The sequence below is a fragment of the Salvelinus sp. IW2-2015 genome, linkage group LG15 (assembly GCF_002910315.2).
Source record: "Salvelinus sp. IW2-2015 linkage group LG15, ASM291031v2, whole genome shotgun sequence".
Lineage (NCBI taxonomy): Eukaryota > Metazoa > Chordata > Actinopteri > Salmoniformes > Salmonidae > Salvelinus > Salvelinus sp. IW2-2015.
Genome location: NC_036855.1, coordinates 36273012 through 36300130, shown reverse-complemented (window position 1 = coordinate 36300130; position 27119 = coordinate 36273012). Strand labels below are relative to the sequence as shown.

Genomic DNA, 27119 nt, shown 5'->3' with positions numbered 1-27119 from the left:
GAATCCAGGAATCAGGAGGTTGGAATTATGGGCAGATTTGCCAAATGGAGGGTGAGGGAGAGCTTTGTATGCATCTCTGTGTGTGGAGTATAGGTGGTCCAGAGTTATTTTCCGTCTGGTTGCACACTTAACACGCTGATAGAAATTTGGTAAAACTGATTTAAGTTTCCCTGCTTTAAAGTCCCCGGCTACTAGGAGCGCCTCCTCTGGGTGGGCGTTTTCTTGTTTGCATATGGCGGAATACAGCTCATTCAATGCTATCTTAGTGCCAGCCTCTGACTGTGGTGGTATGTAAACTGCTACAAAGAATACAGATGAAAACTCTCTTGGTAGGTAGTGTGGTCTACAGCTTATCATGAGAAACTCTACCTCAGGCGAGAAATAGCTTGAGACTCCCTTAGATATTGTGCACCAGCTGTTGTTTACAAAAATACATAGACCGCCACCCCTTGTCTTACCAGACGCCGCTGTTCTATCCTGCCGGTACATCGTATAACCAGCCAGCTGTATGTTGATATTGTCGTCATTCAGCCACTACTCCGTGAAGCATAAGACTTTACAGTTTTTAATCTCCCGTTGGTAGTTTCATCTTCCCAGTAACCCGCCCATTTTATTGTCCAAAGATTGCATGTTTGCTAGCAGAATTGAGGGTAGTGGGGGTTTATTCGATTGCCTCCGACTTCTCAGAAGGCAGCCGCCCTCCGGCCTCTCTTTCTCCTCTTCACGCAGATCACTGGGGTCGGGGCCTGTTCCCGAGGGAGCCGTATATCCTCCGCCTCGGGCTCGTCAGAGTCGTGAAAGAAGAAAAAGGATTCTGCTAGTCCGTGGTGAGTAATCGCAGTCCTGATGTCTAGAAGTTATTTTCGGTCATAAGAGATGGTAGCGGCAACATTATGTACAAAAAGAGTTAAAAAAAAAAGTTACAAACAACGCAGATAAACGAACAAAAAAAACACAATCGGTTAGGGGCACGTATGCCTTCTGCTCTGGCGCCATCTTAAAGCTCTGGTGGACATTCCTGCAGTCAGTATGCCAATTGCACATTTGAGACATCCTAACCGTTCAGACGCTACAGACGTTTTTGTGAGAATATTTTTTTTGTGGGGGGGGGGGGGGGATGTCTCATGGTCTGACAAACACTGCTTTAGCTCGGCTACCTTCCACCGCATATGCGGAAGGCAAACATGAGCGGATGCGGTGGATTGAGACGAAGCCCATGCAATATATCTCTAGCTTAAACTGATGGATTTTGATGGGGATTTTGTTATTATGTTACTTTGATTGACGCACGTGTTCGCCAGTTGACTTAAGGATACATTTTTTATTTATTTGTATTATTTCAAGAAATTATAAAAAGTTTGACAACCCTGTTTGTAATGCTTTTAAATCATGTACATCTCAACTGTTTATCTTTTCCAGTGAAGACATGGATGTCTCATGGTATGGTGAGGTATGCAAAATAGGTCAACTTTGAGCACCTTTAGCTCTTGAATAATTTGTAATTCAGGTCCAAAAAGTCACTTTCTGACCACTTCTACAATGGGCAAATATGTATGGAAGGTTTCGTTCCAATCAAAAGGGGTCCTGTCAAAGGGATTGAACAAAAACATTGTAAGAGCATTAGACATCCTAGGGGTAACTTGTTCATACTGAAACAGTAATAATATGTGCAGCTTTGCAAACGTTGTAAGAACATTAGAGCTCATTGGGGGTTAGTGGTTTCCAGATGAAGCATTACTAGCGCTTAGGTGGGCCATGTGGTGGAGCTAGTAACATCATTAAAATACATCTTCATAAAAGACAGCCCTACGTTCTGGGATATCAAATCAATATTGAGCTATCTGCTGATTGGATTACGGTTAACCAAATAAATGTAATTTCCATCTCCCCAGGTCCCTCTGCAGCATCAAATATATATATCAGTCCCTGGTGTGTGTGTGTGTGTGTGTGTGTGTGTGTGTGTGTGTTTTTCCCACCTTTCTTTCTGTGTTCCAATGTCTATAATAAACTTACCAGGGAAATAGATTTGGTCTATTGTTCAGAAAACTGAAACACAAGCCCAGTGGCTGCTAAAGCCAAGCAATTCTGTTTGTACTCTTTCAACCTTTTCCAATGCTATAAACGCTCATGATTCTGTGAGCTGGAGAGGAGAGTGTCAGTTCTAGGCCTACAGAGGCAGTAATGTATTGTCACTGGAGCAAAGTGTTTCACATAAAGCCTGACATTATGACTCACATTCAGCTTAGGTATGATATAACCCAGGCGTCTGAATAGGCCGAGTTGGGCTCCAAAATATACAGATTCGTTTTGAAGAGTCACTTCAATCTTTCTGTGTGGGAGAGATTCAAATGAGGCATGTGTCGTGAGGAGTTTGATTTGTAAGCCAGTGAATTGAATCTAGACAACACAGATATGTGGGACACATTGGCAAACTGAAAAGAGGGAACAGAGACACACAGGGACACACACAACTCAAACAGCCCTACAGTATGCACATTCACACAGACACACACCTTTTCAGTGATGATCCGATCCACACACTGTTTTCCTGTCAGTGGCAGGTTGCACGTGTCCAGAATCTTGTGTTTTCCTCCCTGACAAAGATAAAGAGAAAAGTGGAGAGAGAATGAGACAGAGTTTTTGTCAAAGGTCATACACCCACCACCTAGTTTAACTGGTCACTACGGCTACACACCTGCGTCTGTCCATCAAGAACTGTCGTAGTCTGTTTCTACTGTACCATACTATTCGCTATGACAGTTATCAGGGCTTTCGATATAATGTGTGGTAAGCGTCTTCACTGTCCACAGAAAAGCACCTGCGTGTGTGTGTGTGGGTGTGGGTGTGGGTGTGGGTGTGGGTGTGGGTGTGTGTGGAGGAAGGGCAGCTGGGCTCTCGTTATTCTCTGTCCTAGGGGTGTGTGATCCTGCTGACCCTCCCTTTCATCCCCTACATAAACACATGTTTGTTTTACTATCCTTGTGGGGACCAAACAATTGATTCCCATTCAAAATCCTGTTTTGTAACCCTAATTGTAACTCAACCCTAAACTAACCCTAAAATAGCCTTTTTTTTTCTTTCTTCTTGTGGGGGCCGATGTTACGTCCCCACTTTTCAAAAATTTCTTGCTTTACTATCCTTAGTGAGGAGACACACACACACACACACACACACACACACACCCAACACCACACACACACACACACACAACACACACACACACACACACACACACACACACACACACACACACACACACACACACAGGTTGCTCATGATGAGCAGACTGAGGGACCATGAAATACAAATAAGACCGGCGCAGCAGTCAACAGGTATCAGTAAACATCACCATGTCCCTATTCACATCCACCTGCTCCACCATCTGGACTGGGCTACAAGTACTCCCATTACAGTTGATAGGTCTGGAAAGCCACGGCCACAAATACTTCCATTACAAATCATCTATCAATTGTGACAGGTAGCCTAGCGGTTACGAGCGTTGGTTCAGTAACCGAAAGGTCGCTGATTCAAATCCCCGAGCCGACGAGGTGAAAAAATAGTGTCTGCTAAATGACTAAAATGTAAATCATAGGCCTGGACAGTAAATATTCCCATTACAGAGTTTTTTTKTGTGCATTTTACTGCCCTGATCAGGTGGGTACTACAGTATGTATTGGTAATGGATGAGAGTATTAGTCCATATAAGCACCAAGCAGCCTACGAGGAGCTCTGGGACTACTAGAGGCATCACTGAATCATTAGTTCATCCATTAGTGGAATCAGAAGCGCATCAACGGGACTGACTCATCACCCTCAGAGAGTGGAACAAGACATTATAGATGGAAGCTGCTGGAGGAATCCCCTTCATTAAACTCTGCTCTCTAAACCACTTTAGGAGGTTACGTCACAGAAAATATTTAGTAAAAAGGCAGCCAAGGAGAGCAGTATACGCATTAGCACATATCTGATGTGTAAAATATAGCTGATCTGGAGTCACACATAGACACATCTGGAACTGAGGTGGCCTTGGATTGGCACGCACACACACACTCTTACCTTAGCTGAGTGCTCCATGGTGACTACCACCTTGGTTCCAGCGCTGGCCACCAGATCCATGGCTCCACCCATTCCCTTCACCATCTTACCCTGAAGGAAAAAACAAAACACTACCGTAAACGGTACAGCTCAGGGGAAGGTAAAGTAACGTATCTTCCACGCAGGCCACCAGGAACAGCCGATACAGAGTATGTTGCCAGTTGATAGCTTTCTGCATAAGTAGGCCTAAGCATAGTACAGCATATCTAACTTTCAATCCAGAGGCTAAACCAAACTGGCACTAAATAGTGTGCCCAGCTGGGAATGCAACGGTATAAACACTGTATTACTGCAGAGTCCAGCCCTGCCTGGGTCAGCTTATTTCTTGTTAATGGACACAGTCAACACACACATCCCTCGCAGAGTATTGAGGTCTACATTCAATACAGAGCAGAAAAAAATTTCATTTTCAAAACCAGTGAAGAATTTCTTATTAGATTAGAACATAAAAAAATGTAGAAAAATCATACACAGGCCTCTCATTTCTCTGGGTCCAATGAGCGTTACTGGCATGCACACACCCAGGGGGTCAGATTGCTGAATAACCTAATTAAAATCTGTTTTGCTCATCAATCGCAATAGCCTGCAATATCCAGGGAATATAGGATTGGTATGTATGCATATACAGTGCATTCGGAAAGTATTCAGAACTCTTGACTTTTTCCACATTACAGCCTTATTCTAAAATGAATACAGTTGTTTTTTCCCCTCATCAATCTACACACAACCCATAATGACAAAGCAAAAACAGCCATTTTTTTTAAGAACGGAAATTTACATAAGTATTCAGACCCTTTACACAGTCTCTTTGTTGAAGCACCTTTGGCAGCGATTACAGCCCCGAGTCTTCTTGGGTATGACGCTACAAGCTTGGCACACCTGTATTTGGAGAGTTTCTCCCATTCTTCTCTGCAGATCCTCAAGTTCTGTCAGGTTGGATGGGGAGCGTCGCAGCACAGCTATTTTCAGGTCTCTCCAGAGATGTTTGATAGGGTTTAAGTCCTGGCTCTGGCTGGGCCACTCAAGGACATTCAGGGACTTGTCCCGAAGCCACTCTTGCATTGTCTTGGCTGTGTACTTAGGGTCGTTGTCCTGTTGGAAGGTGAACCTTCGCCTTGAGTGCTCTGGAGCAGGTTTTCATCAAGGATCTCTCTGTATTTTGCTCCGTTCATCTTTCCCTAAATCCTGACTAGTATCCCAGTCCCTGCCGCTGAAAAAACTCCCCACAGCATGATGCTGCCACCACCATGCTTCACCGTAGGGATGATGCCAGGTTTCCTCCAGACGTGATACTTGGCATTCAGGCTAAAGATAGTTCAATCTTGGTTTCATCATACCAGAGAATCTGGTTACTCATGGTCTGAGGGTCCTTTAGGTGTCTTTTGGCAAACTCCAAGCGGGCTGTCGTGACTTTTACTGAGGAGTGGTTGCCGTCTGGCCACTCTACCATAAAGGCCTGATTGGTGGAGTGCTGCAAAGATGGTTGTCCTTCTGGAAGGTTCTCCCATCTCTACAGAAGAACCCTGGAGCTCTGTCAGAGTGACCATTGGGTTCTTGGTCACCTCTCTGACCAAGGCCCTTCTCCCCCGATTGCTCAGTTTGGCCGGGCAGCCAGCTCTAGGAAGAGTCTTGGTGGTTCCAAACATCTTCCATTTAAGAATGATTGAGGCCACTGAGTTCTTCAATGCTGCAGACATTTTTTAGCATCCACAATCCTGTCTCGGAGCGCTACGGACAATTCTTTCGACGTCATGGCTTGTTTATTTCTCTGACATGCACTGTCAACTGTGGGACTTTATATAGACAGCTGTGTGCCTTTCCAAATCCTGTCCAATCAATTGAATTTACTACAGGTGGACTCCAATCAAGTTGTAGAAACATCTCAGTGATGATCAATGGAAACAGGATGTACCTGGAGCTCAATTTCGAATCTCATAGCAAAGGGTCTGAATACTTATGTAAATAAGGTATCTGTTTTTTATTTTCAATAAATGTGCAAACATTTCTAAAAACCTGTTTTCGCTTTGTCATTATTGTGTGTTGGTTGATGAGAATGTTTTTATTTCATCCATTTTAGAATAAGGCTGTCATTTAACAAAACGTGGACAAAGGGAAGGGGTCTGTATACTTTCTGAATGCACTGTAGTCTATACGTTACAGTATATGAATACAGTATGCTTTAGCGTTTGGCATCTCTGGCTGAGGTGGACATGGGGAGAGGATGAGAGGAAGAAAGAGGGAAGGAGGGAGGGAAAGAGACACCCAATAAAGTTATTTTCTCTCTCTCCACCCTTGTTCATTCCAATTCATTCTGAATCAGGGTCCGGTTTCCCGATAGCGACGGAATTTAGGCTTACGAGTGTTTTAACGATGTATATATCCTACAACAGACAAATATGTAACAAAATACCACGCAGAGAGAATGGTCGCGTCGTTGGATTATGTGTCGATGCTGACAGGATCGAAAGAAAGGGAGCGCTGCTCTCAGATCAGCTTTCTCCATTCAAATCTTTCCTTAACATTAGAAATATTCCACAATACTGATGAGGGATCAGTTCCTAGTGAGATATTGCCACCTACGGCTGCAAATATTGACGTGGTTTATTCTAATGCTTACATGCTGACCAGACCGGACACGTCGGGTGCGCGAGTGTCGCAAAATACATTTAGAAATCCATGTTATTCAATTATTGCACCCACACTGCTTGCACGCGCCAACGAGCGTCTGCGTTGCCAAGTGCTAAAATAGAAGTCATTCCTATTTCTGACGCAGATCGCGCTGCAAGTCCTGCCTCTCCCATCTCCTCATTGGTTTATAGAAGCAGGTACCCACGTGCCATCTCCTCATTGGTTATACCCACGTGGGTGATTGAAAGAYGAAMTGTTTTGMCGGTTGTCGTGGTAATAMTATGAAAGTGTAGAYGCCAATCACCATATAAGTTCAAAGATGAAAAAGCCTGGAAGGAGGAGAGATGACTAGAAACTATTCGGTTGGCCGTTTTATGTGTGGATTAATTGTCGGAGTAGAGGACCTTGTGYATTTCAGGTAAAATAACAACTCAATGTTTATATCCCAGGACAAATTAGCTAGCAACAGCAAGCTAGCTAAATAGGACAAATTAGCTAGCAAGTGCAAGCTAACTAGCTAAATTGCCATACATGTTTAATGCTTTTCGACCTGTCCCCAAATTATTGTCATTGGTTCAGAGTTTGTTTTGATATTTTAACCTGCGTGTCGTGATCCCGCTTGGTGTAGGGGGACAAAATACATTTATGCACAGTAGCGCACGATGGCGCACGTGCGCAGACGGTTTGGGTTCCGTGTTACCCAATAAAAATGCCCTAAAACACCAATTTGGCACATCATTGCGCACATATTAGGCTACATACACATCATTAAAAAATATATTAAGCCAAATTACAGACAGTAGCAAATTATAACTCAATTGATTGAATAGGAAATGTATTTCAACATGAAATAGGCCTATAGCCTACTGTTTATATTTCACTGCAGTCATCTCGATTTTAATTTGAAGCATATTTTTTATACATCACTTATTTGTATCAACTGCAAAGACATTGGTAACTTTCTATTTGTAGTCAACTTTGTTCTGGAGTTATCGGCGGTCAAAAAGAGGAATAAACCACGTGATTCTATATTTAGCGGAGATCTGTGTATAAAACGACACGGGAGGGTAAAAAATAATTAGCTGTTCTACGAGTGGTCTGATGCAGGCGTTAGATTACATGCGTTTTCAAGTGCAACGTTAATAACAATGGTTTTGGGAAACCGCTTGGAGATTTAACAATGCTCCTCACGAAGGTTCTAACAATGAATTTAGCCTAACAAAMACTGCAGTCTTTCAGGACTAGGTTAACACCGCTATGGTAGAACACCTCTTTAATGGCCATGCTCCCGTTTCTCCCAACCTTCTCTCTTTCTCTCTCACTGGTACAAAGCACCAGGATAAAACAGAGGAGACAGATGATGACTGAATACATACAATGGAGAATACATCTCCGAGGGCAAAAAGATAAGTCGGCAAATGCACAAAATGGAATCATCAGTTTTGTGAGGTTGACACTGGGAAGTCCCTCTGAAAGGACACAGTGCACTTTCTCCTATCGCCACAAGTTATTAATTATCTGCCCCTCAAAGAGCCTAGATTGCGCGCGTGTGTGTGGGTGCGTATCACCAGCCCTGGGAGATAACGGGCTGTGACCTGAGAGAGGCAGGGACAGATTTACAGCAGCGTTAGCTGGAGTAGACACCTGATAATGGACCATATCCCCCTCCGGTCTGCAGTTAGTGAAAAGGAGGGGTCCTAGTGGCACGACGATCGGCCATGTTGTTCCATTACTAGGCTGCCTCATAAAGTGCCTGGGTGCAAAGGCGAAACATACTGAAAGTAAAAATCCCAGCCTGATTTTCAGCAACATTTAATACTATATGAGACTATAACAGATAGCGGAGTTATTGATGGTAGCACATGGCCCAAAATATTAATTTACAAGTTTTAATATTAACATGGGCAACAACAGCACCATAACAACACAAGAACGGTTGATTGAGGAGAATAGGCCGCTTTGCCCTATATCTACACTATGGGATAGACAGCAGTTTCTCTACCTCAGATACATGTGTTAAACACTCTACAACAAAGCTTTTAGTGTCCAACAAGCTTTCTCGGCCCTTAACCTTGTTCTGAACACCTCCAAAACAAAGTTCATATGGTTTGGTAAGAAGAATGGCTCTCTCCCCACCAGTGTGATTACTACCTCTGAGGGTTTAGAGCTTGAGGCAGTCACTTCATACAAGTACTTCGGAGTATGAATAGATGGTACACTGTCCTTCTCTCAGCACATATCAAATCTGCAGGCTAAGGTTAAATCTAGACTTGGTTTCCTCTATTATAATTGCTCCTCTTTCACCCCAGCTGCCAAACTAACCCTGATTCAGATGACCATCCTACCCATGCTAGATTACGGAGACATAATGTATAGATCGGCAGGTAAGGGTGCTCTCGAGTGGCTAGTTGTTCTTTACCATTCGGCCATCAGATTTGCCAATGCACCTTATAGTACACATCACTGCACTCCTCTGTAAACTGGTCATCTCTGTACACCCGTCGCAAGACCCACTGGTTGATGCTTATTTATAAAACCCTCTTAGGCCTCACTCCCTCCTATCTGAGATACCTACTGCAGCCCTCATCCTCCACATACAACACCCGTTCTGCCAGTCACATTCTGTTAAAGGTCCCTAAAGCACATACATCCCTGGGTCGCTCCTCTTTTCAGTTCACTGCAGCTGGCGACTGGAACGAGCAGCAAAAAACACTCAAACTGGACAGTTTTATCTTCATCTCTTCATTCAAAAACTCCATCATGGACACTTTTACTGACAGCTGTGGCTGTTTCGCGTGATGTATTGTTGTCTCTACTTTCTTGCCCTTTGTGATGTCTGTGCCCAATAATGTTTGTACCATGTTTTGTGCTGCTACCATGTTGTGCTGCTGCCATGTTGTGTTGCTACCATGTTGTTGTCATGTTGTGTTGCTACCATGCTATGTTGTCTTCTTATGTAATTTTGTGGTGTCTCTCTTGTCGTGATGTGTGTTTTGTCCTATATTTACATTTTTATTTTTAGTCCCAGCCCCCGTCCCCGCAGGCCTTTTTCTAGGCCGTCATTGTAAATAAGAATTTGTTCTTAACTGACTTGCCTAGTTAAATAATGGTTAAATAAAACATTTWAAAAAATAGATCAATGAACTTTGGATTTGATTGTCTGAAAACACTTTGATCCCTGTGCAGGTCGATCCGGAGGTAAAAACAGAACCTTATCTAATGTGTGTGTCTCCTTGGTTTACATATATAGTCAAAGAACGAGAGAGAGGGAGAGAGAGAGAAAGAGAGAAATATAAAAAGATAGAGTAACAGATAGCTTTCAACTTTAATTGTAATGTAATATCACATATTTAATACAAATTTGAACGCCCACCAATTAGGTTGATTTGGTTTTATTTCTAGCCCGAGAGAGCGCCATTGCTAGGCAACAGTAAACCTAACCACCTCAGGCCGATCGAGGTAAGTAGTCCAGTCCTCTCACGTGAATTACTCCATTGTTGTTCTATCGATATTTATTCAACAATTGGAAACAGCACGTAGAGCTTTTCTTCACCCCTCTCCACCAGAATGGTGTTATTTCACACAAACAGTTGCTAAATACAATACAGGTGTCTTAAACAATATGACTTACTGCAGACTATTTGAGGTAAGAGGAGAACATTAAATTAATCGATATCGTCACTAATTGCCTTGTGTTTCTGGTAATATTTGGTGTAATTGTTTATCTTCAGCACAGTAAGCGGTTTAGATTTTGTTCTAGTAGTTTTAAAAAGGTCGAGCTTGCGTATTAAGGTGGCTGGTACACAAACTCAAACTGTGACTGGATAACTTGTCAGTGTAATGGGAAAGGGGATATCGGTTGAATGCATCTACCGAAATGTGTCTTCCGCATTTAACCCCTCAATTAGAGAGGTGCGGGGTGGGGGCTGCCTTAATCGACGTCCACGTCAACAGCACCCGGGGAGCAGTTGTTGTGAAGGTTAACTGCATTGCTCAAAGGCAGAACGGGCAGATTTCTCCACCTTGTCGGCTCAGTGATTCAACAAGCAACTTTTCGGTCACTGTCCCAACACTAACCGCTAGGCTACCTGCCRCCAAGGCCTCTGGTGTTTTCATCATTTCTGCCTGTCTAATCAGCCAATGTTATTGTGCAGCATTAACTAAATATAATTAATCCACTGCCAAACGTCGCCCAAGAGCAGGAGTAATTTAATTAACACGGCTTAAAGGACATTAACCCTGCGGCTCAGACCCAACTCTCAGGTTATTAATTTCCTCCTTGCTCTGATTGGCTCCTTTCACRTGCTGGAAGCCTGACTTACTGAACCCGCAATGTAGGTGCTTGGTTATGGAAACGTGTACATGTACATTTAACCCCCATGGTGCTTCCACAGCCAGGGCTGCAGCATTGCCCTCAGTGCCACACTATCAGAACCAACAGACCAACTTCTTGACAGGAATTAGCATTGGCCCAGTTGGTTATTTYATTCGTTCGTTCAGGCATTAGAGGCAAATCCACATGAAGATGTAAGGGAATGCATAATTCTATAGAGATTGTAATCTAGGACTAATATGACAGTTGCACTGTAAAACCCAACGTTTGAAGTTATTATAAATCACACTCTTTTAATATCACATCTTTTAATGAGAAAATTATCTTGATCCTTTTCTGACAGAAACATCCGTTTTGGGCCCTGCCTTGCTCATTCTACACTTTGATATGAAGCCTTGCTGGAGGCAGATCATACACGTATGGCTAACAAATACATMAAATAAACATAGTCCATCAAATTGCCAAAAAAAGGTGTAATTGATGTTATCATATCACCATATTTCCACCTGTCATATACAAATAGGGACACCCTTCAAGGGGGAGAGGCAGCCTTAAAGTTCCATTGGTTCAGTCTTGTGTGGCCAGGCCAGGGCTGTCAAACTACCTCTAAAAGGCATGTACCTCCTCTGAACTGCTGGTGAATGCATTTCAGATAAGTGCATATTCAGAGTAATTCTGCGTGTACACCGAGAGTATCTGCCTGAACTGAATGGAATGCGTGAGATCTGAGTTGCATTAGTAAAAACATTGAAAAAATATTTTAAAAAATCCGGTTCACGTAACTGGTTATTTGGACATATCAGGATTGGGTGAAGGCGGTGCGTAAACCGCTTCGACTCGAACGCGTTGCACGTGTGCCCACACGGACTCTACATTTTTGCACACAGACGTTAATCACGCAGCTGACCAAATTACGCACAATTTTACTTCTGGGTTAACAGAGTAAGGCCCTGAGAAAGGAGGGCTGTACACGTACATCAAGGTGCCTCACGCTACAGAAACAGGAGATAGGCTTCTGCCCATATGGACCGTTTTGTTCAGACAAGGCTTACATGTCCAATGTTTACTTAAGTGCGGTAGTCGTAAAGGACAAAATACACTTTGGTTAAAAGCTCCTGACCAGAATATCGGAAGCCATTTACTGTTCAATTCCCGACAATTCTACGTTGTACCGCCATCCTTCGTCAAWGCCCAGCAGGTGACCTCTAACACACCGTGGCAACGTGCTGCTTTAAGCTGTTCATGAAAAGATTGTATATGACATTAAGGAAAATTCCAACCAAAAACTATCTTTGGTATTTGTTTTATTATTTCAAAATATTTTGCATGTCAGCAATCAAGTTTTCAAGATATATAACTTTCCCAAAAAATGGTTTGCCGGAACTCTAAATTTCTAACACGTATCAACACAGAAATGAATCACGCAGCTGACCAAATTACGCAAGATTTTACTTCTGGGTTAATAGAGATTAATTTGAGTGCAATACAGTTTTGCAGATTTATGACAATTATTGTTAACCTCTTAAAACTCTGACACCCTCTGGTGGCATTTTCTAAACAACGCATAATATTATATACTACCCTCATAAAGTACATTTCGCCTGTAGACTGACATTGGTCATCAGTTGAATGGTGTTTCCTCTGACACATCGGTCCAGCTGGCTTCCGGGTTAAGCGAGCGGGTGTTAAGAAGTTCGGCTTGGAGGGTCATGTTTCGGAGGACGCATGACTCGACCTTTGCCTCTCCCGAGCCCGTTGGGGAGTTGCAGCAATGAGACAAGATCGTAATCACGAAATTGGGGAGAAAAAGGGGGTAAAAATTACAACAACAAAAAAGGTAAGAACTGTGGGATTCTGATAAAGGTGTCGGAAACATCTGCAGAGCCCGAGATACAGTAGGCCAAAAATCCCTGAAAAGTACAGTTTTTCTGTTTGTTTCCTCTTCGTGGGGGGGATTAGAGATTTGAAAGTCTAGGTTTGAAATAGAATGTCACCAATTAATGTTCCAAAAAGGATTGTACTTTTTTTTTCTTCAGATCTCTTACCAAACGGTGGCGCTCTAAACATGCAAAAATTCCCATAGGAACACAGCCATTTTAAAAGTGCAGGGATTATACAACGTGCCTGTCTGGGTTGGGAAACACTGCACTAGATAGCAGTAGGAGATCACATGATGTCTCTTGGTCACTTGCATCTGGTTTGGGTAGTGAGTCACTGTGCCAAAATGGCTGAATGGATTTTCAAGCCTGACATCTTAAAATTTACTTAGCAATCAGGACATTCAAGTATATATATATATTTGAAAAAAACAAGGGTGAGGGGACTTCAAAACTCTTTTCCCCTTTCACGTTTCCTATTGTAAACGATGAGCTAGATCAACAGTGCATGTGGAGGATGCATACAAGGAAATGCATTCCTTTACAATGACCCTTTCCATGCATACTAAATGTTTGCACTTTTTGGTAACTTGACCTACATCGCATACTCTATGAATATGACAATAGAGATTCTTATGACATTGCCAGCAGTAAGATTCAAATGATGTCACTTTTTATTTTCTGACAATTCATTTTTTGGGGGTACCCCCCCAAACTCAACAGACCCAGTCCAAAAAAAACACTCAGAGTTTGGTCTTGGTAGCTACATGCTCCAGTTTAAACTGTTGCATTTATCAGGACTAGACTGTAAGAGGGCACTTGTAAGTGTACGGGTCTCCATAACGTCAAGTTGAAGTGGAGCAAAGGCAATGCTATTGTCTCTACTTACTCAGACACTTACAGTAGACAAGGCCCCTTCTGGTTGAATGRAAACAGTTCTAAATGGGCTACTTCAGCTGTAGTGTGGCCAATGAATGGAGGAACGTACAACACCCCACCCAGCAGAATGTTAACCAATCACATTCACGTTGTCATGCTGCGTCACACGGTTGCTAAGCTAATAGTCACACAATCCTTTCTAAAAAGCAGAGTATGAGTCAAGAAACCTGCCTATTTCCCTCAAAAGTACGTAATGTCACGATTCCAAAGCTATACGATATCACAGAGAACAAGTTAATTAGCTCAGAAAAAATATTTGTAATGTTGTACTTCTTGTTCACGTAATTCATGCTAATGCTGGCATTTTGAGCTAGCACACAATTGACTCTCATATACTCCTTGAAGGAGTCTCCTTGTCCTGGGGAAGATCTCAATTGCATACTCCTCACGTCCTCTCTCCTCACCTCCTTGTCAAAACCCATTGGATGAGAAAGCCAGAGGTCCCTATGACCTTTTCCTCCAATGGGCTTTGAGAAGGAGGCGAGGAGAGAGAGGATGCAAGCAGTATGCAATTGAGATTCTCCTATAGTCTCCTTGTCTCAGAATGGCCCAGAATGCACTGTGAAATACATTGACTACGCATGGGCAACGTACACAATGGGTGTAAAAGAGCGACTGCCACTAAATAGCAACTAATCCCTTTGAAAACGTGGCATCRAYATGAGTCAGAAACATTTATTCTAGTGTCAAAATKGACTACAACGTGTTATTAGGATCATTTTGGTCATCAAGTCAGTCTGGTCTAAAATAGAGTTTGGAACCTCAGTGCGTCACAACGAGTAAATTAAGGTTGGGTTTGGATTACAATTATGTCAACAAATCACACCCCCCTTTTGGCAAGCTCCATTTCCTGACATGTTTGCCAAGGTAGCCCGATTACCACCAGATAAAATGTGGATTGGCACAGTATCTGTATCAGCTGGCAATGACAATGAAAGGTAAATTGTACACATTGTTATATTAGCAGAACACTGATTTTATGGTATTATGTAAAAGGTTGTTTATTCTACACAGACCTGGTATTACATTTGAAAGTTATTAAAACAATTAGTTTAGAATATCTACATGAATTCAGCAATTGCATTATTCTCATAKTACTCTGTAAATCAAATCAAAGTTTATTTGTCACGTGCGCCGAATACAACAGGTGTAGACCTTACAGTGAAATGCTTACTTACAGGCTCTAACCAATAGTGCAAAAAAAAGGTATGTGTGTGTGTAGGTAAGTAAAGAAATAAAACAACAGTAAAAATACATTTGAAAATAAGAGTAGCAAGGCTATATACAGACACCGGTTAGTCAGGCTTATTGAGGTAGTATGTACATGTATGGTTAAAGTGACTATGCATATATGATGAACAGAGAGTAGCAGTAGCGTTAAAGAAGGGGTTGGTGGGAGGTGGGACACAATGCAGATAACCCAGTTAGCCAATGTGCGGGAGCACTGGTTGGTTGGGCCAATTGAGGTAGTATGTACATGGATGTATGGTTAAAGTGACTATGCATATAAGATAAACAGAGAGTAGCAGCAGCGTAAAGGAGGGGTTGGGGGAGGGCACACAATGTAAATAGTCCGGGTAACCATTGGTGAGAATGGGGACGTGCTCGGTGCTCCTTTTCCTGTAGTCCACAATCATCTCCTTAGTCTTGGTTACGTTGAGGGATAGGTTGTTATTCTGGCACCACCGGCCAGGTCTCTGACCTCCTCCATATAGGCTGTCTCGTCATTGTCGGTGATCAGGCCTACCACTGTTGTGTCGTCAGCAAATTTAATGATGGTGTTGGACTCGTGCCTGGCCATGCAGTCGTGGGTGAACAGGGAGTACAGGAGGGGACTGAGCACGCACCTCTGGGGAGCTCCAGTGTTGAGGATCAGTGTGGCAGATGTGTTGCTACCTACCCTCACCAYCTGGGGGCGACCCGYCAGGAAGTCCAGGATCCAGTTGCAGAGGGAGGTGTTTAGTCCCAGGTTCCTTAGCTTAGTGATGAGCTTTGAGGGTACTATGGTATTGAACGCTGAGCWGTAGTCAATGAATAGCAATCTCACATAAGTGTTCCTTTTGTCCAGGTGGGAAAGGGCAGTGTGGAGTGCACAAGAGATTGCATCATCTGTGGATCTGTTTGGGCGGTATGCAAATTGGAGTGGGTCTAGGGTTTCTGGGATAATGGTGTTGATGTGAGCCATTACCAGCCTTTCAAAGCACTTCATGGCTACAGACGTGAGTGCTACGGGTCTGTAGTCATTTAGGCAGGTTGCATTTGTGTTCTTGGGCACAGGGACTATGGTGGTCTGCTTGAAGCATGTTGGTATTACAGACTCAATCAGGGACATGTAGAAAATGTCAGTGAAGACACCTGCCAGTTGGTCAGCACATGCCCGGAGCAAACGTCCTGGTAATCCGTCTGGCCCCGCAGCCTTGTGTATGTTGACCTGTTTAAACGTCTTACTCACGTCGGCTACGGAGAGCGTGATCACACAGTCGTCCGGAACAGCTGATGCTCTCATGCATGCCTCAGTGTTGCTTGCCTCGAAGCGAGCATAGAAGTGATTTAACTCGTCTGGTAGGCTCGTGTCACTGGGCAGCTCGCGGCTGTGCTTCCCTTTGTAGTCTGTAATAGTTTGCAAGCCCTGCCACATCCGACGAGCATCGGAGCCGGTGTAGTATGATTCAATCTTAGCCCTGTATTGACGCTTTGCCTGTTTGATGGTTCTGTAGGCTACTGATATATTCAAAGCTTCCACCTGTAGTTATTGAACTCAACYTGCAGGAGATTTGTTTGTTGTGATTGAGTGGCAGAAAACACCTACGGGCAAGGTTCTGACAGATGGTTGTCTTGTTGGTGGCAAGGCCACTCCCAAGAAACAACAACATCAAACCACACCCCCAACCCAACTCGCGTTTGGCTTCTGTTATGGACGTCAGCATTTTTTGAGGAGYAAGCCAAAAAAACGAGGCCAAATCAGCAGGTGCAGTTCCCCTTTAATACGATTCCAATGGAGTTTCCCATCTCCTCAAAAGTATCTCTGGTGTAGCTCAACCTGTGGCGTCACCATGACAACCGGTCAAATATGTTTCCCCTTGTTCAGTTTATTGTGTTGCACTCACTTTTCCTGCCAGCCATCAAACACTAAAGGAATTACGCCTTCACTTATACCGGTTTCTACTTAACAATTGTCTCGCTTTCTTGCTCTCATTCTCCCTTCTTTACATGCTCTCTCCTTTGTTCACACAGCGCCAATATTTTTAGTCTACTAGAAATGCCACTCTCTGTTTAATAACATAGCGACAGAAAAGCGAAGGCCTCGGTTTCCTAGACAACCAATGACAAGCATACAGAGTATTGGACAGGTAGACATGAAGACAAAGCCTTGTGTGTCCCAAAAGCCAGCATTTTGCAACTGGATTGGACAATAAGCTCGTTTAGAGTGTTCTGAGAAACACCACAAACACATACTGACTGAAAAAAACAGTGATTGCTTTGACATTGATTGATTGACTGATGATTGCTCATAGCAGCCCTGCAACTCCTCCTACGTTTGAGTTAATGTTCAACTCTTTGAAAAGTCAATGTGCAGAGAAACATACTATACAGTACAAATCACTGCCATTGTAAAGTGTTTTTCATGAGAATGCAAAATGGTAAATTAGGGCGTAAAAGCCCCGAGATTGGAAGGTTAGAGTACCGAAGTAAAAAAAAAAAAAATGGGACATGCCTCTCTTGCTTGGCACTCAGCATTAAGGAGATGAATTAGAGGTCAGGCCCTGCGACAGGAGGGCTGTATTAGTACATCAAGGACATCACGCTACAGAAGCTGGAAATAGGCTTCTGCCCATATGAACCGTTTGGTTCAGACAATGCTTACTTGTTTATTTATTTTATATTTGTAAAAAAAAAATTTTTTTTTTTTACAATGCTTAGTTAAGTGAGGTAGTAGTAAAGGACAAAATACACTTTGACGACAAACAGTTAAAAACAGCAGGTGGCTGCCCTATCGCCTCCGACCAGAACATCAGAAGCCATTTTCTGTTCATTTCCCGTCGATTCTACATGTTGTAATCGCCACCCTTCGTCAATCCCCAGCAGGTGACCTCTAACACACCGCGGCCACCTTCTGCTTTTAGCCATTCATGAAAAGAGGCGCATGTGCGTACAGATAGGACGCATGGGGGAGTAGCTCCGTTTTGTACCATCAAAACTGTGATTATATGTAGAAGCCAAATAACATAGTTTAAAATAAGCCTTTAAAATCGATAGTCCAATATATTGCCAAGCAAACGGGAGAGAGTGAGAGGTCAGTTATACAGTACCTTCAGAAAGTATTTAGACCCTTCGACTTTTACCACACTTTGTTACGTTACAGCCTTATTCTAAAATGGGTTAAATAAAATRAAAAAGCTCAGCAATCTACACACAATACCCCATAAATAACAAAGCGAAAACTGGTTTTGAGAAAATGTTGCAAATGTATAAAAAAACAAAAAACAGAAATAGCTTATTTACATAAGTATTCAGACACTTCGCTATGAGACTCAAAATTGAGCTCAGGTGCATCCTGTTTCCATTGATCATCCTTGAGATGTTTCTACAACTTTATCGGAGTCCACCTGTGGTAAATTCAATTGACATAACATGATTTGGAAAGGCACACACCTGTCTATATAAAGTCCCACTGTTGACAGTGCATGTCAGAGCAAAAACCAAGCCATGACGTCGAAGGAATTGTCCGTAGAGCTCCGAGACAGGATTGTGTCGAGGCACAGATCTGGGGAAGGGTACCAAAACATTTCTGCAGCATTGAAGGTCCCCAATAACTCAGTGGCCTCCGTCATTCTTAAATGGAAGAAGTTTGGAATTACCAAGACTCATGCTAGAGCTGGCCGCCCAGCCAATCTGTGCAATCGGGGGGGGAAGGGCCTTGGTCCGGGCGGTGACCAGGAACCCAATGGTCACTCTGCCAGTGCTCTAGAGTTCCTCTGTGGAGATGGGAGAATCTTGCAGGACAACCATCTCTGCAGCACTCCACCAATCAGGGCTTTATGGTAGAGTAGCCAGACGGAAGCCACTCCTCAGTAAAAGGCACATGACAGCCCGCTTGGAGTTTGCCAAAAGGCACCTAAAGACTCTCAGACCCTGAGAAACACAATTGTTTGGTCTGATGAAACCAAGATTGAACTCTTTAGCCTGAATGCCAAGCGTCACGTCTGGAAGAAACCTGGCACCATCCCTACGGTGAAGCATGGTGTCGGCAGCATTATGATGTGGGGATGTTTTTCAGAGGCAGGGACTGGGAGACTAGTCAGGATCGAGGGAAAGATGAACAGAGCAAAGTACAGAGAGATTCTTGATGAAAACCTGCTCCAGAGTGCTCAGGACCTCAGACTGGGGCGAATGTTCACCTTCCAACAGGACAACAACCCTAAACACACAGCCAAGATAACGCAGGGGTGGCTTCGGGACAAGTCTCTGAATGTCCTTGAGTGGCTCAGCAAGAGCCTGGAAATGAACCCGAACGAACATCTCTGGAGAAAACTGAAAATAGCTGTGCAGCGACGCTCCCCATTCAACCTGACAGAGCTTGAGAGGATCTGCAGAGAGGAATGGGAGAAACTCCCCAAATACAGGTGTGCCAAGCTTGTAGTGTCATACCCAAGACGACCTGAGGCTGTAATCGCTGCCAAAGGTGCTTCAACAAAGTACTGCGTAAAGGGTCTGAATATTTATGTAAATATAATTTTTAATTWTTTTTTTTTAATTTACAAACATTTCTAAAAAACTGCTTTTGCTTCTTCATTATGGGTTATTTTGTATAGATTGATAAGGAAAAAAATAATTTAATTGATTTTAGAATAAGGCTGTAACATAATAAAATGTGGAAAAAGTAAAGTAGTCTGAATGCTTTCCGAATGCACTGTATAAAGGGGTGGAAATGTGTCTATTAAGAAGGGAGAGGGGAAAGACAGAAGTTGGGATAAACTTGGCAAGGGTGGGTAAGAGAGGGTAAGGATGGGAGGTAGTGATAAGCTTGGCTTAGGGGGACAACGGTGAGTAAAGATGGGAAGTGGGGATAAGCTTGGCTTGGATGGTGTAAAGGGGTGAGAACTGGGAGGGGTTGGTGGAGAGGGATGTATTTGGTTCGAGAGAGAGAGAGAGAGAGAAGGTAGGAGGACTTAATTATACTACAACGCAATTGTATTTCTTTATTTGCGACTTGTAAACCTGTTGTAAAATGAATAAGAGTTCTGGACAGATTAGGAAAGGATGTTGAGTGCCTCCCGAGTAGTGTAGCGGTATAAGGCACTGCATATCAGTGCTTGAGRCGTCACTACAGACCCGGGTTCGATCCYAGGCTGTGACGCAGCCGGCCGTGACCGGGAGACGCATGAGGCCGTGCATAATTGGCCCAGCGTTGTCCGGGTTAAGGGAGGGTTTGGCCGGCCGGGATGTCCTTGTCCCATTGCACTCTAGTGACTCCTTGTGGCGGGCCAGGCGCCTTTAAGCTGACTTCACTCGCCAGTTGTACGGTGTTTCCTCCAATACATTGGTGCGGTTGGCTTCCGGGTTAAGCAAGCAGTGTGTCAAGAAGCAGTGCGGCTTGGCAGGGTTGTGTTTCGGAGGACGCATGGCTCTCGACCTTCGCCTCACCCGAGTCTATACGGGAGTTGCAGTAATGGGACAAAACTGTAACTACAAATTGGATGTCACAAAATTGTGGGGGGAAAAAATATATGAATAAGGAAAGGATGTCAAATCATTATTATTCCTTGTTTGTCATTGCAACTAAGATGTAGTGGTGGTTATGGGTGAGAATGAAAAGGTGCTATATCTAGGGGATTTGGTCACTCCACTCATCCCATTTCAGTCTCTCGGAGGACCCACTCACCCAAAGTAGACCCCCACTTTCAAAATACATAAATACAGCTGGTATCATGCATTTCAGTATTTTAAAAGTTATATATTGCATCTTAAAAACTTTTTGGGAACTATATCAACAATGCACCAATGAAACGTATACCAAAATATAGTTTTTGGGTGGAGTTTTCCCTTAAGCTTTCCATAAAAAGTACACTGAAGAAGGTCTCTTCAGAGGTAGGCAGACGAAACATTCGAAGAGGTTTGTGATTGGATAACAACTTGTTGAAGTGGTCCGTTATTGGAGGTCTGTTAAAGCCAAAAGGCTACTGGGATAACTGGGAGTTTAATGGTGAGGGTCAACAACCCTACGTGCAGAGAGGAGTGTCAGACAATTGACTATATTTACCCCATCGTTTGAAGAGGCAAGGGTGTGTGTGTGAATAACAAGTAGTGCTCATCACTCCCAATCTCAATCGGAGTCACCCCTGAAGAATAAGAATAGCATCAGAAGTGMACAGCACACCACGTTCCCCGTAGGCTACCTGCTTTAGTATTTGCCAGGAATCAAAGTGAAGTAGCAAAGAGGCAACCAAAAATAATGGAGGAAAACAACATAACTACCCTTCAAAGTTATGTCTGACAAAGCTATAAAACATCAAAGGTATTTCCTGTTGTGAGACAATAGCTCTGTTATGAACAAGGAGCATAAAAGATGGAATGTGTTGTCATCTTTTTCATAGTGAGAGCAAGGACAGGAGGGTTTCCGTCGATCAAAAAACACAAAAGTGATTGCACTTTAGTCTTCGCCTAACTCTTCTCCTCTCCACCCCCCGCCATCAGATAACGCTCTCCCCATGCATTCTGTACCTACATAATGACTAAAAACAGCAGCCTTTGAAACTGAAACGCTGTCATCTGACATCTCTCCCCACTGTGCTTTTTGAACTTTGTATTTTTTAGAGCTATTTTGAATGTTAAAATACTAATGCATATATGCATATGCACCCATTTCAGATTGGTTTTCTCTCACAGCGAACTGCATGGAACAAATGGAAGATTACCGACTAGAACCTCTTTTGGTGTGTGTGTGTGTGTGTGTGTGTGTGTGTGTGTGTAGTCTACTCTATACAAAGACCCTCTTTCTCTGCACATCCTGATGCCCTAGTTCCTACAGTCAAATATGAAAAACTTGAAAGAGCAAAACATGACAATTGAGACCGGTGTAGGTCCACACACACACACACACATCACACACACCACACACACACACACACACACACACACACACACCACACCACACACACACCACACACAACACACACACACCACACACACACACACACACAACACACACACACACACACACACACACACACACCCATGTTTTAGAGGAATAACCTTGAGCTGACTGAGGGAGCAGAAGACAGAAGGCACACACTTGCAATCAAGGGGCAGCAGGAGGCACACAGAGACACACACAACACTGAGCTTGAAAAAGGGGAGTAACCTTGAGCAGCATGATTGATCACCAGGCAGAGTACACGAACACACACACACACAGACACACACGCACACGCGCACAGCATGAGTGAGCGTGAGGCGGATGATAGGAGGCACAGAGGCGTCTGTCAGCACCACAGGGACCCTGGAGGACAATAAATATCCCAGAATGCCGTCTGTCTGAGCCACAGTGGCTACAGGCTCAGCGTCTCAAAGGCTGACTTCCAGTCAGAATACTCCTGTCCTTACAGATCTCAAATGACGGATTCGTGTAGGGTAATAAGCCATATGTTGTTAACTACTTGTACACAGAGCACCAGTTCAGGTCCTGGAAAGATACATTGTGTGAAGGATTTTGTTACTATCCCAGAACCAATAACCTACACCTGATTGAACTACAYGAATGAGCAACACCGGTCTTTGCCTTATACCTATCCAGGCCTCTCAGATCTGAGGGAGTCAGCAAGTGACTAGCAAAGGGTTTCAAAGTGACCTGATTGCCAATTTCTGATCGACATGAAGTGCCCTAGTGTAGGGTCTAKGGGTGGATTTGGAGCGCAGCCTTGGAGATGGATGTCCCTGGGAGTTGACAGAGGGAGCAGCCTAGGCGCCACAGGGAGTTAAACAGTACCTTGGGACTGACTCGCAATCAGTAGAGCAGAGCCTGGCTGTAGACACACACATGCACTACTCCCCCAGCCTCATTCCTCACATTAAGGCCCATCAGATGAACACTTACAGAGAGAGAGGAACAACAGATTAATCATGAACTACATACACTTAGAAGCTGCTCTATTCTATTCTGGTGGGCTGTAAACCCGCTCCATTTCCAAAAGGAGGAAATATTGTCCAACGTCACATAGTTTTTTCACTTGGTAACCAATATACTATTGATTTCTCTTCTTCAGCTCAGATAAGCAAATGCATGACGCTGTCACGCCCTGACCTTAGAGAATAAAAAGGATCTCTATTTTGGTTAGGTCAGGGTGTGACTAGGGTGGGCAATCTATGTGTTCTATTTCTTTGTTGGCCGGGTATGGTTCCCAATCAGAGGCAGCTGTCTATCGTTGTCTCTGATTGGGGATCATACTTAGGCAGCCTGTTTTCCACCTTAGTTTGTGGGATCTTGATTTTGTTAGTTACTGTATAGCCTGCAGAACTTTATGTTCGTTTTATATTTTGTTGGTTTTTGGTGTTCATTTTAAATAAAAGTAAGATGTTCGCCTACCACGCTGCACCTTGGTCTAATTCATCTCTAAACGAATGTGACAGAAGATCCCACCACCAAAGGACCAAGCAGCGTGGCCAGGAGGAGCAGGGATCCTGGGCCCGGGAGAAAAGTGAGTGGAGGACATCATGGACAAGATCCTGCAATGGAAGCAGGTGAGGCAGCGAAGGAGGACCAGCGGCGACTTCGAAGTTCACGACCACGACGTAAGCCCGAGAGCAGCCACAAAACATTTTTTGGGGGGGGCACACCGGTTGGTCGGCGAAGCCAGGGCGAGTTTGAGACGAAGAGAGTATTGGGATAGACTGAGCGAGGAGTATTTTGAGATAGTTGAGGAGTGATGGAGTAGAGTGGATGTTTGTGTGCTGGAGCAAGACATCGCCCTGAGGAGCGTGGGACCAGTCAGGCACCATGTTTTGCGGAGATACGCAATGTGTCTCCATGTCGCATCCACAGCCGTACGTTCTGTGCCAGCTCCTCGCACTTCCCGTGCGAAAATGAGCACCCAGCCAGGACGGGTTGTGCCGGCTCAGCGCCTCTGGTCTCCAGTACGCCTCCTCGGTCCAGGATATCCTGCGCCGGCTCTACGCACTGTGTCGCCAGTGCGCCTTCACAGCCCAGTGCGTCCCTGCCAGCGCCCCGCACTTGCCGGGCTAAAATGAGCATCCAGCCAGGACGTGTTGTGCCAGCTCTACGCTCCAGACCTCCAGTGCGTCTCCACGGTCCAATATATCCTGCGCCCGCTCTACGCACTGTGTCCCCAGCGCGCCTTCACAGTCCAGACTCCTGTGCCTCCTCCCCGCACTCGCCCTGAGTGCGTGTCACCAGCCCGGTGCCACCTGTACCGGCCCCACGCATCAGGCCTCCAGTGCGCCTCCCCGCCAGCTTCCGGCGACAGTTCCCAGTCCAGAGCTTCCGGCGACATTCCCAGTCCAGAGCTTCCGCGACAATCCACAGTCCGGACGGTCCGCAGCCGGAACCTCCTGAAACGGTCCGCAGTCCGGAACCTCCTGAGACGGGCCGCAGTCCGAAACCTCCTGAGACGGTCCGCAGTCCGGAGCCTCCTGAATAGTCCGGAACCTCAGCGACGGTTCGCAGTCCAGAGCCTCCTGCGAGGTTCCCATCCAGAGCATTCAGCAGGTTCCAGTCCGAGTCCCCGGCGATATCCACGTCTGTCCGCATCCTCGGTGACAATCCACGGTCCGAGACCTCCGGCGACGATCCCCCGTTCACACACAAGTGTTACCAACACCAAATACACAACAGAGTCATGGCGAGTAGAACCAAACCGAATGTCAACCGTTAAGCAAGTTCAGCCATCTTATAACATCTCCCGCCACCGGTAGCCGCCACAAGCTAGAATAATACTCCACTCTTACTACATCCCCATAAGACTCGAGTTCCATTTCTTTTTGCTACCGGCGTGATATATGGTTAGCCTATCATGTATGCGCTGTCTATCGTTGTCTCTGATTGGGGATCATACTTAGGCAGCCTGTTTTCCACCTTAGTTTGTGGGATCTTGATTTTGTTAGTTGCTGTATAGCCTGCAGAACTTTACGTTCGTTTTGTATTTTGTTGKTTTTTGTTGTTCATTTGAAATAAAAGTAAGATGTTCACCTACCACGCTGCACCTTGGTCTAATTCATATCTAAACGAACACGACAGACGCAATATTCAAGCATCTCCCAATCCCAATCTAATAGTCAAGCGAGGAACACACGAGTCTAATCAAAATATGCGCAAAAACATGTCTCGCTACAAACTGAAAAACAATAAGGTTCAGAATGTGATGATCTGTTGTCGCTCTCCATGGGTTGTTGTTCCGCCAGCCTCTGACTGAGCAGGAGATTGACAGTCATCACTTGTAAGAGCATTTGAAAGCCCTGGACCGTAAAATGTTCATCTACGTTTCGCTTATTAAAAGCATCCATAATCGACATAATCGCTGCAGCGGCGCGTTGCATTTGCGACTCCTACGTAAATCATTTCCAATTTCACGCTTTACACCCATCTTTAGATATTGAATAATTTTCAGAATCGCAGCGGGGACATTTAATTCTCCTCTCCTTCCTCTCATAGTTCCACATAATGAAGATTGAAACGAGATGGGGGTGAGGAAGATGGGTGAATGTAGCTCCTTTGTGTAACTGTCAGACAGACAGAAAGACAGACGAATGAACGGTCACTGCCCTTACAGAACAAGCTCATCCAGTGCCTTGTGTGTCCTTAGCATTAAGACATTAGTTAAATAACACAGTGAATCAAGTAGGCCGCCAGCTAATTATCAATTACCAAAGACAAAAATGGCTAATGGAAAGCTAAGATATCAGATTCATAACAGTTTACACAGTCAGCCCAATTCTGATATTTTTTCCCCACCAATTGGTCTTTTGACCAATCAAATCAGATCTTCTCACATCAGAACTTTTTCAGAGCTGATTGGTCAAAAGACCAATTCGTTAAAAAAATATCAAAATTGGGCTGCCTGTGTAAACACAGCTTTAGGGGCGGTTTCCCGGACACAGGTGATGCCTAGTTCAACAGGGTTTTTGCATTGAAAGTACTTTGTAGTCCAGGACTAGGCTTAATCTGTGTCATTTGAACATTCTATACCCAGATCTGGTATTTGCTTAGTTCTTATAAAATGTCATACTGCCAGTCCCCAGCTATCTGTATGTCTGTCCATCTATCCCCTTTACCTCTCTTATTATAAAGACCAGAACATACAACACTTGATGAACATAAACAAAAACATCAGCTCAATGTGCTTCATAAGCAGCTCTATGGTGAGAAACATCTCGGTTCCCAAGGCAAAAACCCTGCGTTACCCAGGAGCACGAGTACGGGACATCACAAGGCTGCTTCCGACTGTTTTATGACAGATGCCGGGAGCTGACACAGTCGTAGTCCATGTTGGGTCAAACGGCATCAGGAGGGCTGGCTTTGAACATCTGAAAATGTATTTTAAAGAACTGATTTTAGCATTAAAAGACTCCAAAAAAACCTGCCAATCATTTCAGGTCCAATACCATCGTTGGGACGCGGGTGTGAAAGATTCAGCAGGCTACTGGCATTACACATCTGGCTAAAAGATTACTGTAGCTCTGCTGGAGTCACTTTTATAGATAACTTTGACACCTTCTGGAAACAGAAGATACTCTACAGGAATGACGGAGTCCATCCAAATCATCTTGGCTCCTGGACTCTGTCCACGCATTTCAAGGCTGCGTTGAATCAATAACTTATCAATGACCCAAGACCAGCTCAGTTAATCCCTACCATTGTGACAATGAGTTGTCATAATGCTGCATCAAATGTACATAATCCTAGGGGCGTTGGCAAACACAAGTAAGTAACTTAATTTATGTCCCCCTAATTCCCTGAATACCCGTTGATCCTACAGCTATTGTATGCAGTAATCAGTTAGCACTGAGGCGGTGTGTCCTAGTAGGAAGACCACTTTGTGCAGCTCACCCTGCACAATCAGCTCCAATATAAATAACACGAGCAAGTCTACTTCTGATAAGCTCCCAGTAAAGCATTAAAAACAATCAAGCAATCCAGAAAAGTGCTAAAAATAGCCCATATTAATATATGCAGCCTGAGAAGCAAGGTCCATGAAGTCAATAACTTGCTTGTAACAGATGACATTCATATTCTG

At 44.2% G+C, this 27119-nt stretch overlaps 1 protein-coding gene across 1 annotated transcript in view; it reads right to left on the bottom strand.

Moving 5' to 3' along the window:
- Positions 1 to 27119, bottom strand: part of oxct1a (3-oxoacid CoA transferase 1a) — a 176996-nt gene that overhangs the window by 14422 nt on the left and 135455 nt on the right. The window contains 2 exon segments of the mRNA XM_024001609.2: positions 2514 to 2594; positions 4057 to 4146. Of these exon segments, the coding sequence (XP_023857377.1) occupies positions 2514 to 2594; positions 4057 to 4146 (171 nt within the window).